The 14,943-nt window shown below is 49.3% G+C and overlaps 3 protein-coding genes across 3 annotated transcripts; 1 reads left to right on the top strand and 2 right to left on the bottom strand.

Annotated features, from left to right (window-relative positions):
* Positions 1–96: 96 nt before the first annotated feature.
* Pdw03_0918 (Pyridoxal phosphate-dependent transferase, major domain) lies at positions 97–1,809 on the bottom strand (the record flags this gene model as incomplete). The annotated part of the gene is made up of 4 exons (XM_014679163.1): positions 97–279; positions 340–831; positions 888–1,398; positions 1,481–1,809. 4 exons carry the CDS (start codon positions 1,807–1,809, stop codon positions 97–99), a joined length of 1,515 nt encoding a protein of 504 aa, XP_014534649.1.
* A 489-nt stretch (positions 1,810–2,298) lies between these two features.
* Positions 2,299–8,231, bottom strand: Pdw03_0917 (1,3-beta-glucan synthase catalytic subunit FksP; the record flags this gene model as incomplete). The annotated part of the gene is made up of 3 exons (XM_014679162.1): positions 2,299–2,641; positions 2,701–8,019; positions 8,077–8,231. 3 exons carry the CDS (start codon positions 8,229–8,231, stop codon positions 2,299–2,301), a joined length of 5,817 nt encoding a protein of 1,938 aa, XP_014534648.1.
* Positions 8,232–12,548: 4,317 nt separating this feature from the next.
* Positions 12,549–14,579, top strand: Pdw03_0916 (HMG box-containing protein C19G7.04; the record flags this gene model as incomplete). Its single annotated transcript, XM_014679161.2, has 2 exons — positions 12,549–13,609; positions 13,685–14,579. The coding sequence occupies 2 exons, from the start codon at positions 12,549–12,551 to the stop codon at positions 14,577–14,579; spliced, it is 1,956 nt and encodes a 651-aa protein (XP_014534647.2).
* Between the last annotated feature and the right edge of the window lie 364 nt (positions 14,580–14,943).

Below are 14,943 nucleotides of genomic sequence, written 5' to 3'. Positions count from 1 at the left end.
GACTGAGAAGAATGGAAAGACGATAGATGCCGAAGTCATGGGCGTAAGCAGTCATAGGATTCTCTGGTCGGGGCCAGAAGCTAAGAGACAAGGGCATTACTTCCTCTTGCTCATCACCTTGGTAATGGCATGTCGAATAATTGTGCCTGCCTTTTCGGTCTCTTTCTTGGTAAGACCGGTAGTGACGCACACCTTCAGTGCTGGAGGGATAACCTGCTTAGGCTCGAAGTTGTCATCGAGGGTCTTCAGTCGTGTGATAAGGACACCGTTGGCGAGAGACTGGGAGATGATTAAAAACGGACGTTAAGAGAGTTAAAGGGAAGAAAGTGTAATACAAACCTCATCAACGACATCTTGAAGCAAAAACTGCTGGTCGTCTGATGTAAGTCGCTTGGCAGCGACAACCTCAGGCTTGATAATCAGGATCAGGATGGGGTTTTCAGGGGAACTGGTGCAGTAAACCCAGTCACTCCGAGGATCCAACTGAGCCCGCATGGCCTTGGTGAGTTCCCGAAGTTGTGACACTGTCTCAGGGTTGTTCTGAAGGATGTTGATAGTGGCACTGGCGGTGGTCGAGAGCAAAGCGGGAAGCGCGGCGGAGAAAGTGTAAGCAGCAGCCGAAATACGCTGGTGGTGAACGATCTCCTCTGAACCGGCACAGAAGCCACCGCCAGCGACAAGAGGACCAGCCAGTGACCCCACAATCATATCAACCTCAGCAGCATCGACGTTCTGATGCTCCGTGATACCACGGCCAGTGCGTCCCAAAACACCGAAGGACCAGGTTTCGTCAAGGATCAGGCGGAACTTGTACTTGAGTCTGAGTTCGATCTGCAGCAGTTATAAGTACGAGGGAATTCACAGTTCAACTTGACAGGGTCACATACGATCTTGGGCAAGTCCGCCATATCGCCATAAGACTCAAAAAGACCCTCTGTGATAATAAATCTGCGAGTCAAGGGCTTCCGGGCTTGCTCCTTGGTGACCTTCGCGAGCACTCGCTCCAGATCTTCCATGTCATTATGCTCATACCACCGGACAATGCTACGAGAGATCTGGATACCCTTGCGAATCGCAAAGCTAACTCCCTTGTCCGCGACGATGATGTCACCGCGCTTCGAGAAGGCAGGAATAACACTAGAAATAGTCGAGAAGGCTTGGGAGTAGATGATGCAAGCTGCGGTCCCCAGGAACGACGCCACATCGTCTTCTGTCTTCATGTGAACATCCTGTGTGCCGTAAAATCCACGGGGTCCGCAGGGACCAACACCATAAGCGCGGAGTGTCTGGATTGCCTGTTCCTTGAGGGACTCGTTGGTGTTGAAGTTGTAAAAGTTCAAGGAGCCAAGGTTCATAACAGTGCGGCCGTTGGTCAATTTCGATTTTGGGCTGACGGGGCTGCAGATCACAATCTCTTCGGTCAGTGAATTGTCCGCGGAGCACGACAAGCAAAAGGAAAGGGAACCGAAGGGTTCCATACCCAACAATCACAGTTCGCTTATCAACTTCCATCTGTTCCAATGTTGTGGGATTCCCGACGAGGGGTTCAGGGGTCCATTCATCAACGAGGTCATCAATCTCGTCTTCTGTGAGTGGTACGACGCCAGGTTTGGTCGAATATTTGGGCGCTAGGAGATATCGTACGGCGAAGAGGAAGAGGAAAAGTTCGACAGCAGAACGAATTGGGTCATCTTGATAGCTTGATTTCACGTAGCGGAGGAAGATTGCGGAGCCAGGCACACGGTGAAATAAGTCTGCGAGTTCGTGCAGATATTCGGAAAGGATACGCTGGGTCTCCTGGAGATCCATGACGTTGAGTTGAAGAGAGCGCAAGTATAGGGGTGCGCCAGTCTAGTGAAGATACCAGTAGGTTAAACAAGGGTGCGAAAGATAGGTGCTTGCTCAGGGAGCAGGGGGCGAAAATGAAGCGGGAGGCTCGGAGTCCTGGGAACCTCTATGCCACGTGACCTGTATCTATATGTGCTTAGGTCAATGTGATTTTAAATTCGAGCACTACTACTGGGGTTTAATCAAAGAGTTTTTCTCGAAAGCAATGCAATTTAATTCCGATAGAAGTGTTGAAAACAGAACAAGCGAAGAAAGCTGGCAAAACGAAGGTGAGCCCCCGGGGATGACTCTGGAAGACCCCTTCGGACAAGGGTCATCCTACAGACGATGGTTGGAAGCAACAATTCAACAACGATCGAATTGTGCGCCGGTGAATTCGAAAAAATGCAGCGATTTTTAAAAGACGCGTTACTTTGTACAAAGCATTTCCATGTCATTTCGCCGCAGCAATTAGATGGACCAAACTCCAGTGCCCTCAAAGGCTGCCGGGATTGTGCCTGAGGTGTAGCCTTTGGGGATGTTAGAGCCGGTATACCAGGAGACAGTGTCATTAAGTCCACGATCAAGTGGCTGCAGGAGTCCGATTCCTGTTGTGCTGGCGACACCGAGGCTCTTCCAGATGCCACCCTCCAGGATGCTGTCCAGTTGATTTGTGTTCCGCAGGACAACGGGAGCAGCAATAATGACGACAAAGATAAGTAGCAAGGTAAAGTAGAGAATGGCAAAGCGGACAACACGTCTCTTACGAAGCTTGGACTGCTTGAGGGAATAGATGGGAGGGCGGATTTGAGAGCTAGAGGCAAATCTAGTGAGTGCGGGGTTCTTGTGATTCAAAGACGAAGAGATACGTACCTTGGTCGCAACCAGAACAGGAGGACGGAATGGAAGGTGTCAATGTAGGGAATAGCAAGGAGCGGAAGCATAGCAAACAGGAGAATGTGGCCCAGGAAGAAATCAGTGGCGAAATAACCAAGTTCAGTGATCTTGCACAGGAATTCACGTCCAGGCTGAGAGAAGGAGTGCCAACCCATATTGTACCATTTTCCGGTCCACCAGGCAATGTTAGACTGGTCGTTCTTGAATTCACGCGTCAGGGCTAAGGAAATGATAAGCTTGTAGATGAAGCGCTGAAGAGTCATCGCAGCGATCATTCCGGAGATAGTTCTAGCCCAGCTGAGAGATTCAAGGAAGAACATGGCCAGGAATAGAAGGAGGAAAACAATCACAGCAATGGCATGGGCGATGGCAGCGAGAACAGCGCCGAACTTCTTGCAGCACATACCAAATACCGGGCCCATACAACAAGCCAGGCCGAAGAACATGCCGGCAACACCGGCATTGACACCCACAGGGGCAAGACCCACAATCGCAACGCGAAGGATGGGATTCGCAGCCCATTTGTTATCATCGGAGTACATTGTGCGGGAGTTGATGTACAGATACGGAATCAGGGTAACGGCAACACCGATCAGAGGCCCAACGATTTCGCTGAAAAAGATGTTACTTAGACGCGCTTTTGGAATATCACCGCAGCCTTTCTCCGATGGAACACCAATAAGTTTTCGCTTGTAACCAGTAGTCCGGGTACGAGAAAGGCGACAGAAACCAATCCAAGAGGAAGCATGGGATCGGGAGTTGCCACGAGAAAGCCAGCGGATGTAGTCACGGTAATCAATGAAGAAGTCATTCCAGGAAAATTGGTGGGGGTTGAATAGGAAAGGCGAGATGGATAGTGCGAGCAGAGAAACCCAGAACCAGATCAGAGCAGGAGTCCAGACAGTAGTGGTACTGAACAATAGCATCAGCAGGAGGCGAGCACCCAAGTAGATTGAAGGGCTAGCAAATCGAGAGTAGAGGACACCGAATGGAATACGAGCTGTTGCGAAACCACGGCCGGTACCAATGTATCGCGCGCCTCCGAAAGACAAGTTCTGGTGGACGGCATTGGAGTATATCTGACAAACGAAGACCTCAAACATGAACGAGAACGAACCAAAGTGCTTGGCCAAACGAGTGGCCATACGCCACACTCCTCTCTCTGTCAATTCTTGGACCGCTAGTGGAACGAATGAGATCCAAAAAACAATGAAGATGGAGATGACACAGCGGTTAACCCAGTTGATAATAGGGATCAGGTTGACGCAGAGCGTAGGGACGAGGGGATCGGTAATGGGCAAGTCGGGGTTGTAGCGGCAGGTAATAGTCTCATGCTTCAAGGCACCGAGGTTAATCAGGACAACCATGAACATTTGCACAGAAACCATGATGAACATATTGTTCAGATGGAAACCAGGGTGAGCATAGTAGAAAGAGAGGAAGCGATCGAGAGGCAGTTGGGTACCGAGGTAATAGTACTCTCGGGACAGCATCTGTTCACCCATACCGGTACCAATCTTCGTGGTGAAGTTAAGAATGGATCCGAAACCGAGATCACGACCCTTACCGCACTGATAGTATTCACAATGCTTGATTCGACCTCCACGGAGGAGGGCATTCATACCGATGTAGATATCCTCGTTCAAATGCAATCCTTTCTGAGCTTTGGAAACACCACCACGGGTGCACATGAAAGTAGCGTTCAAAAAATCAGGGTGACCATAGTGCAGCTTGCCACCGATTTGAGCAAGTGTGCGGGCGAATAGGGTACCGAATGTTTGTTCCTTGGAGGCAGCGACATCACCCAGGACACCGACACTCTCAGAGAAAATGTATTCACGGGCTCCCAAGATGGCAACGGGATCCTGGTCAGGCAGGGCAGCTCCAGGGGCGTATGGGGAAACATTGTCTGTGCTCAATTCCTCGAACTCGGCAAGCACACTGCGAATCTTCAAACATTCTTCAAGGTAGTTGTCTTGATTGGCGTCAACGAGCTGGATGTATTCACCACGGTAGAAGATAATGGAATGGTTCTGATTGTCAGACTTGCCATCTCCGAGAATTGGGTTTCCAGAGAGCTGAACTCTGAACTTTGGCTTCCGCAAGTTATTCTCGAGTAGTTCACAGTGACCGTCGATCAAGGCGGAGTACAGACGGGGTTCGTCACCTTCATTGACAGGTGGCTCCTCATCCAGGTAGGCAATCTGCAAGTCAGGGTAGGCGCGGAGCAAAAATTCGGTGTTCTCACGTTCGTCCTTGCTGAATTTGGCATAGCGCTGCATGGAAACACAGATACGGAACTTGCGGCGAGCCATTCGCTCAAGTTCACGCTCAAGCTTCTCGGAGTTGCCACCGAACATCTGAACAACTTCGGGATTCTCCACGCGGTAGAGCAGCTTGATAGCACGGCTGTAGTTCATGAAACCGGAGATCGTCCTGTACAAGGTCTGGGATCGAAGGGAGGACCAGATTCTTGTGCGGAGAGTGTACTCGGGAGCGGCAGACTTGAAACCAATGCAGTAGAAAGGAAGATCATCGACCTTGCTCTTGGCAGCGTCTTTCTCGGGCTTTTCATAATCACCATTGAATTGCGAAGTCTCGTCGGCCAGAATCTTGGTGTCCTTGACGAAGCAATCCCACTCGTGGGGATGAAGTTGCTTTAAGTATTCTAGCAAAGTAACCCGCGAATAAGGCTCATCTTCGCGGATAATCTCACGAAGCGAAAGTAGAATTTTCTCACTGTAGTGAGGGATCAAAACAGTGAAGGTAGGCATGTTATCAACAGGGAGAGGCTCGGGCATGGGTGTAGAGAGCGATTGCGCGAAGAACGAGATGCGGCGCTCAGCCTCACTTCCCTGGGGAAAGAACTCGGTCTTGAAAGATTGATCTTCTTGTGACACAAAGAACGTAGGGGCGCGAAGCGTGCGCTTGCCTTCCTGCTCGGAGGGAACCTGGTGGTACAACAGCTTCTGCACGTGGTCGATTGCCAGGAGATGCTCACGGTACATGGAGATGATGATGGCGTTCCAAACCTGCGAGATCAGGACCTTAGGCTTGTACTTGATCTCCATATCAGTAGTGGCGAGAACCTTGGAGTAGATTCGCTTCGGAAGTCGGGAGAAGATGTTCCTCCATGGCGACCAAATCGAGACACCCAAGTAGAATGATCGAGCAACAGAGAAGATTGCGTTGCAAATAATGTACCAGAGGTAACTATCCAGGAAGAAGAGCGTCAAGTCCATGAAGGCCATCAAGCCCAGCAGGATCTGAGGTTGTCGGTGGCAAAGCGTGTTGCCAATGTATTTCGCACCTGTACACTGATGGATCTGCATTGGGGATAGAATGCGGATGGGATCCTTGAAAGACAGCGTCAAGAAGAAGTAGGATTCTGACAACTTGGCACCAAACACACAGACCCATAGGCCATACGACATCCACATATCGTTACCGGAAAGACGAGAGAAACTAGCCGTGAAGGTCTGACTGGCCACATATTGCCGTCCACCTTTATTCAGGTAGCTTCCAAAGAGCGCGCCCAGAGGCTGAATTGCAAAGAACGCAGTAGTCAGGATTGCAAGTACAAAGTGCACAATCCCCAGAGCGAGACCGATGCCATGTTTGGTTGAGTCTGACATTGTCAACCCCGGCAAGATGCTGAATATCACAATTCCGGGAGCCAAGTTGATTATGAATACGAATACAAGGAACATGAAGCGCTTGCGGAGATGCTGTGCTCCCGCCCACCGACGGGGAACGTAGGCCCATTCAAAAATGGTGGCTAAAATCTGAATGAGGGAGACAAGCGCGCCACCGAAACCGACAGCGGCGAGGTATTTCGGCGTCTCTGGTTTATTATCAACCTGCTGCTGGTAATTAATGGTGTATAGAGTCGGAGCGTTGTAAGCAGTAAAGAACCAGAAAGCACCCAGGTGGATAACCCAGATACGGTTGAAGTTCGTGATCATGTGAAACCAGGAGCGAGTTTCCTTGTACGTCTTGAAGAAGGCCTTCTTCCAGACTACATCCTTCAATTTGGGCCATCTCTGAGAGATGGGAAGGTCGACCAGACGGGTTTTATCTTCGAACCCGATGCGCTCAATACCTTCTGGGTACCAGAAGAGCTGGTTCATGTCATCATAACCAATGATCTTGTTGTGGTCAACCTCACGACGAACGTATTTGCCATCCACGATTTCGTATCCCTGATCCCGACAGTACTGGTACAGCGGAGTGATGATCTCATTGAGGTAGGTGAATTCCTCCACCGGCTCAACGCGAGCCTGACATTCCGGTGAGGTGTAGTAATCGTCGGCACACTTGAAGATGAAACAAACGCATTCGGGCAGGAATCGGACCTGGTTGGCCTCACCCCAGATTAAGAGATACAAGGCAATTTGACGGGCACGGTCGTGCTGGGACATGCGGTTCATGCGAGATTTCCATCGGTATTCAGCTGCCTCCAAGCTGTTGTCTCCCTCCAAAGCCTCCAGTGTTTCCTCTTCGTTCTCGGGGTTCTGTTTGGCGGCCTTGGCTGCGGCCCTGCGGGCCTTCCGCGTCTTGCGATCGCCCTTACCGAGCTTCACGTTGGCGAAACCTACTGCATCATCGAGATCGAGATGAGCAGCAAAATACCACCGTCGGTAATTAGCGTTGTGGCCACCGATATAGTCGGCATGAATGGAGAGGAGCGCCTGGTTGGGTGTCATACGCGAAGCACGAGAGTCCAACAAAGTCATCATGTGGTCATACATGTTTCGCATGCTGTCTCGCTGGAAGCCAAACTTGTTGACCAAATCTAGGAAGATGTCCTCTACCTCCTCCTTTGAGAGAGGGATCTGTGCTTCGGAGCTCCAGGCAGGATACGGCTCACGCGAGCGCTGGCTCGTGGGAAGGGTGTTGCTGAACTCTGCTCCGTAGACAGGAGTCGAAGCACCAGACGACCGGTTACCTCCGTAGGAGATTTGGGACGAGGGAGGACGGTAGCCACCAGCACCGCCATACTGGCTGTCTGAGTAGCTGTTGTACCGTTCATCTCCTCGGCCATAGTAGTCCATGTCCGCGGCTCGAGCAGTCTCGGACTTCATTGTGAAGTCGCTGAAGGTCTCAGAATCCTCCTCGGAATCATTGCCACGGCGGCCTCGCGGTTGTCCTTGTGCCTGGTCGTAGTACTGGTCTTGGTTTCCGCCTTCGTAATACCCTCCATCGGCGTACCCTTGGCCTGCATCGGCGTGGGGTGCGCCGTCTGCATGGGCAGCGTCGCCGCCGTGACCACCCTCCGCTCCGTAGTAGCCATTACTGTCCTCCCTGTTAGCATTTCCATCTCTCAACCTTCATTTTGACCGGAACGCATACCCTTGGTCATAATAACCATCGCCGTATCCTTGGTTATCATAATAACCCTGGGCATGTTCGTCCTGGTAGTAGGAGTCACCATGAGTCTGACCGTGTGCCTGCCCCTGCTGGGCAAAGCCATCGTCAAAGTGACCTCCGCCTGCGTAGCCCGACATGACGAGCGAGTCGCGATGGATTCAGTGTTGAGAGTTCTGCGGGGGATTGATTAGCTCCAGATGACCAAGGTTCACTGATGCTGAAAATCGCCTCCAGTCAATCTCACCTCAACCGTGACCATACAAAGTATAAGTTTTATTCGGGATGTCGAATTAATACAGCATAGACGTCGAAAGATGAAAGCAAGATGCGCAGCAAAAAAATGCGTTATCTTGAGAACCCAAGTGAAGGTGTCGAACGAGTCTCAGACTCCGTAACGAATGGCAAGTGAGGGTGTACCTCACGAAAAGGAAGGTGCAATGGGAATTTTCTAAGAGCAATACAGCTTTCCTCCTATGTCCTTCTTTCGTTAAAAAAAAGAAAGAACACGAAAGGTAGCAAATAGAAGGAAAGATGGAGACAAAAAGCGAATGGAAGGGGGTTGGAGAGGGAAGTCAAGAAAATGCTTGTTATTTTTGGGATTCGGGGGGGACTGGCTCTGTTCTCTGGAGAGTAATTTACCGTCATCTTACACTCATCAAGGGTACGTGTCCGACTTCCAGGTACTGAATACCTCTTCCCAGCACAGTAAGCCCCTATCTTTCCTACGTACTGATTACCACCCCTTTGTTTACCATACGTGGCGCATCAAGTTTAGCCCATTGACTTCCCTCCCGGCCTTGTATTCTCTGCAAACGCCTCCAGAGTCTGTCTCTCCCTGATCGCCCATTTTGGAATTTACCGTTATTGTCCGACTGTATTTACGCTTGTATCTTCCCTCCCGATCACTACGTTTTATTTTCCCCCCCCCCTCTCTTCTTTTCCATCCAATGACAGTCTCCCGCGGACACTCGGAATCCAAGGGAGTCTCGACGGCCCCTGAAACTTGCCCCACTACAACCAGCCAGCATGTAATCAGGTAACAAATAATGTGGCCAGAGGCTATTTTCAGAGATACCTATGGAACCTGCGGTTCCAAAGATGGTTGTTGATTTGACGGCGTTATGGCGACCACTTGGTATGTAGGGATGGCGTTGCACCGGTAATGATTTCCATTCCATCTGTGAAAATAGCATACATTTCTAGCCTACGCTCTCACAATTCGAGGTTTCTTATACTTGCATGATTTTATGGATATAGTGTGTGTGGGCTTATCTGCCTATGTGGCGAGTCGGTGTCTCTAATTACCAATGGAATATGTGACGAGTATCAACCCATGAAAACATTGAAATCATTCAAATTTGAACCAAATGATAGTCTACATTCCTGTACATATGTACTCTGTCCTCCGTCCCTACACTTTTCTTCAATATGATTCGCCGGTTAAAATAAAATAAGCGATCTACTCGCGTTCAGACCCATGGACGATTGGTCATCGACCGGTGTTCCATGGCTCCCAAGCGATAAGAACCACGTCTTTGTTTTTTCACTCTCTCTACGGAGTAGGGATGTTCTTGATAAATTGTTTAATCTTCACGATCTTCAAGTCTGGTTACTCCTTTCATCGTAGTCTTAATCACACTTTTTTTTTTTTTTTTTTTAGTGTTTTCTTGTTTGAGCGGCTGATTTGCCACCATATTACAAGTGTCTCAAATGTACTCCGTACTCCGTAAGTTGTAGTCGATCAGTTCCAAGTGTATTACATTTTGACTTTCCACTGCCGGTGATTCTCACTGTGGCTGGCAAGCCCTCCATCCATGTCCATGTACGGAGGACGGAGTATACCGTAGTGGATGGGTATCATACAGTGGACATTGTCCCATGAGAAACCCTGAAAGTGCGGTCCTTTCTAGGCTTGTTTGGTCTTCCACGGCCACAAGCTGACCTCGGGAACTCGCTGTTATGTATCGAAAACTCCATCGTCATGGTCTATCTCTTGGGTGTCTCTGGATTCTATCTAATTGCGATCGTTATTCAGAGCTTCGCCTCGCACAAGGATTTATTCTGAGTGAAATCATCCATTACACCACATCAACTTTGACCACAGTTTAAATTTTCAAGACAACTTGACCTGTGTCTGGAGGTATTTGAATACACCAGTTAATACTGTATATACAATACAAACAGAGCTAGTAACTAGGTATTTGAAAATGATCTCCACCGTTAGACGCAATTTCATCTTGTCCACAATCCAAGTGGATCACCGATTGCTTTTTCTTGATTCTTTCGGAGAGCCTCGACCAAAAGGCCTGCCGATGTTGTACAGTATTGTTAATACGGAGTAGTCAAGCCACCAGGACCAAAGACGGTGCTGATGAGGTATGCAGTGGCACCTTGAAGCTGTTACATATATATCTATGTACTTGCATCGCAGTAGCAGTATTCGTCTGCAATAGAGGACTTACTTCTTGTCCACCCTCATGCCGGTATATGCAGAATTGCGCAGGAACGACACATCAGCTGCATCAACGAAACTGATCTTGTAACATCTGATCTTCGTTTTCCCCTGTGAATTTTCGTTCTCTAGTTCACCTTACTCCCTATTGAGGGCCTTATTGGCACTATCAGTCACCGGTTGGCATCTTAAGAGGCCGAAAGCGATTTTATATTGCACTATGTACAAAGTAATGCAATGTACCAAAAATAACCTGTCGACAGAGAAATTAGTCTGAAAGGGTCTAGTCAGCGATCACTAGCCGGCAGGCGTGCCCTAGTGTCGCACATTGATTGTACGATGGCTGCGTATTGACCCGCCACCTTTGAATACTGCGTACACGAGCACAACCTCCGTAAAATGTGGCTAAAGATCAAGCAAAAATGGTCATAATTATTAATGAACACGGCATACCGCTTCGATTTATGAGAAAATGGCTTGCTTACACGGAAGGCGCTGGCATCGATGGCTGGCATTAGTGTTTCTAGAACCCTGTACAGGCTCTTCCATGATTATTTTTGGGTTCTAGCCCCTGAACAGAACATTTTACTCCGTCTATCCAGCAAGAGCACCGGCTCCCCACGGAAGGATTTCAATCTCCAGCTTACTATTGATTATTAAGGTGCGTCTACTGATTACATATGCATTCAATATACTCCGTCCGGAGTACGGAGTACCTGGCCCCTCCACCGCCTATCCGCGCCATGAGTCGAACCCAATCACAACCCCTATTTTTGAGGTCATGGTGGTATCCGTATCTAGCGCACTGAAAAGGTCTGGGTGGTGATGAGAATCTCGGGTTGAAAAGGGTTGCCGCACTATATGATTTCCTCCCGATTTCTACATCATACATCTACAACCCTACCGATGTACAGAGCATTTGAATCGGTACAACACATAAACGTATCATCTGCGTCAGTTGAAGACCACTGGGTCAGACACGCAATCGCAGTTACTGCCATTTCACATAGCCAGCTCTATACTGACATACCCTATATGCTGCCCCTTGTGCGGAGTAAAGACGACATATATATATCCTTCAACTTCCGTCGGTGGGGCTTAGCGAAGGCCTCACAACAAAAGGGACGCTTCGAAACTCTCGACTGAGCCAACTTGCCTTACTCTCAGTGTCGATGCCGATGAGCCGAGGTGTCCCTCTTCAAGAAATATATAATTGTCCAGAATGCCGGCCATTTTTACCGCTACTGAAAGGCCTTAGGAAGAGGTTAATATAAAGATCCTTAACCCACTACACACTCCTCAGCTCTCGCTGATAGCACACAATTGCCTACGAGACCCCCCTATTGCTGTACATTGTGAACCTCCTTTCTCCATGCCTCAGTGGAGTACCAACTTAACATACTTATCGCAAATCGTCTTCGCGAGATACACCCCCTAGTCAAGACTCTGGTACTTCAACTGCGGGAGATATACATTGATTATCAGAGGCAACGGGGGATCTTCATAATCTTACCCGAACAAGTCCGAAATCGAGTCCACAGGCTTGCAGGACGGTTTCGTTGCTGGTAAGATCTATTAATGAACCGATGCACTAAATGCTACACAGTAGGGCCTACCGCACTCCCGCAGATTGTAATCCCCGAATGTTTCTGACCTGGACCTCGTCGGGAGGTACATGAGCGGGGCAGCTTTTGAAAATGTTTGCATTCCCATATTCAATGCTAGCTCATCATACCAATGGTGAATCTTTCACAACCATAGCCTAGAGGATGCGTGATTGACCTGGCACATGGAGTGGTCGACGGGTTGCTCACGTTGCCGTGCCAACGGATTCGTTGACAGCTGAACAGCAGAACAAGGAAAATCTCCGGGGTCTCCAGCACCGACCTGGTCAGCACAAACACAGTGTTTCATCAAATTAAGAGGGATTGTCATCATTACCTCCAGCGCTTATACGCTTAAACATTACGGGATTGTAAATTGCCCTAACAACATCACGACTATGGCAAGGGTCAACACAGCCAACCCGCTGGTCAAAAGCACACCTCTCAAAGAGACGGTCGCACGCACCATAGGGACATCCCACAACAATCCACTGTCCAGAGAGCCATGTCTCAATGCCAGAAATACAGCCAAGTACAATTTGCCAACCAGGCCGCCAAGCCAGTCGCGACGGCAGGCCAATAGCTCAAGTGGATCATTTGACATATTACCAGACAACGATTCCACATCGGAAAGTGAATATGGACAGCACAGGCCTACCGGAAAGCTGAACAAACAAAGAACACTGGGACTTGCACGTGTGAACTCGTTACTTCTACCAGCAAAGCGGAGACCACGTCCAGCCATCCGAAGGGAGACCGAAGATTTTGACAAGGAAAACGACATACCAGAATATGTCACGGATGGATATCAAACTCTGGACTTAACCCCAACAAGGCCAACTGCCCAACAGCCTCCTACCAGAAGCAGGATGGATTATACAGCCGCGACACAGCCAGCGGCTGAAGAAGAAGAAGAAGAAGAAGAAGAAGAAGAAGAAGAAGAAGAAGAAGAAGAAGAAGAAGAAGAAGAAGAAGAAGAAGATAGCTCTGACTCACTACTAGATGGGTTCATTGTCAGTGACAATGACGAGCTTAGCTTCTTTGAGACATCAGATCCCGAGACACCCGACACAGAAGACGAACCCAGCCCAGCTCCGTCACCGGTCAGGTCGCCAAGAAAAAGACTCATGCGTGGAAGAAGACCAATAGCAGAAGCCGAATCAAACACTACTGCAGATGAGGAGCCCTCAATGGAATCTGTGAAGACAGAGCTGGATCTGTCAGTGAAAAGATCAAAGGCAGTCATCCCTGCACCCGAAGACTGCACACCAAACCTTCCAACCAGTTTAAGATTAACTTCTTCTGTTCACAAGGCAAAGATACCCAAGCCACAGGTTGAACCAAGCTATCTTCTTCACTTCGGCCTCCAAAATACCAACGACCTCATCCAACACCTTGAGGATCTTGGCCTAGACAGCGACAATGAGCCTACACTGCAAACCGAGCCAGAGCAGTCCAGGTAAGTTCTACACTGGGCATTCAGATGCACTTCTTGCCCTACGGCAATCACCCGTACTAACAACTTCTCTCACAGATCAGAATCAGAGAATGAACTACCATCACAATTATACCCAAGCCACAATACCCTACCACCAGTCACACCGTCGCGTGCAAAATCTCACTTTTCTCTCAACCGCTCTGTCACATCGGTTGAGAGTTCGTCCGGCATGGCTATTCCCACCACCTTAAAGGCCAAGAAGAAGGCGGAGGCGGCGCGGAAACGCGAGATGCGGGCCCAACTGGCCGAATTTAATCAAAGGAAGATCAGCTTTGCCGAAGAGTTCCTCCAGCATCTTGACCATGCCTTCGATAGCCAGATTACTCGCATGACCGAGGAAACTGGCGGCATCAAGATCATCTGGACAAAGAATTTCAGAAATACCGCCGGTCGAGCAACCGTACGTTCAGAAAGAATCCTTCGAGGAGAAGCCGGCGTAGAAGAACCCGGGAAACGACGCTACCTCGCCACCATTGAGCTCTCCGAGAAAGTCTTGGACAGCGAAGATAAGATCCTCTGCACCATGACACACGAATACTGCCACCTCCTCGATATCATGGTTACTGAGAACCGGGCCAAGGGTACTGCGCAGCATGGCGCCAGTTTCAAGCATTGGGGTGACCGATGTGTGAACGCACTGAAAGGCCACCCTATCTACGGGGGCCGGGTCGAGGTCACGACCAAGCATACCTATGAGATCAACCATAAATACATCTGGGCCTGCAAGGGGAAGGACTGTGATTTCAAGGTCGGGCGACACTCAAAAAGTGTTGACCCAAAGCGTCAATTCTGTGGCCGTTGCAGGGGCGTCCTCGAGCAGATCAAGCCGGTGCCGAGGGCTGTGGTATCCAGGGCTGTGGCACCGAGGAGGTCTGTCGTCAAGTCGATGGTTGCAGGTGAGGAGAAGGAGATTATGATCCTTGATCCTTGATCCTTGATCTCGACTGGACCGGTAATGCTTGTAAATATTTGAATCTGACCAGTGGGGTTGGCAATGAGGGCAATATAATGACCATATGAATGTCTGGCTATGTCCATTGATTTGTTTGGGAACATCCCGATAGGGGCTGCTCGTCCTCCAAAATAGAGCCCAAGACGATTTGCATAGAGACATGCAATCAACTTGGAACAAGATGTCAAATCAATCGTGATCTTCATTCGCCCTGAATTCTAACATGCAGTAGAAATAGAACGAACCTATCAACGTCAACTCTTCACAACAGTCACCACAATTAGTTAAACCTCCGCGCAGGAAACCGGTTGGCATTAATGGCCTTGATGACCTCAAGCTCATC

This window comes from Penicillium digitatum, chromosome 4 (assembly GCF_016767815.1).
Source record: "Penicillium digitatum chromosome 4, complete sequence".
NCBI classification, from domain to species: domain Eukaryota; kingdom Fungi; phylum Ascomycota; class Eurotiomycetes; order Eurotiales; family Aspergillaceae; genus Penicillium; species Penicillium digitatum.
The sequence above is the reverse complement of the archived record's forward strand: the minus strand, read 5'-3'. Positions and strand labels throughout refer to the sequence as shown.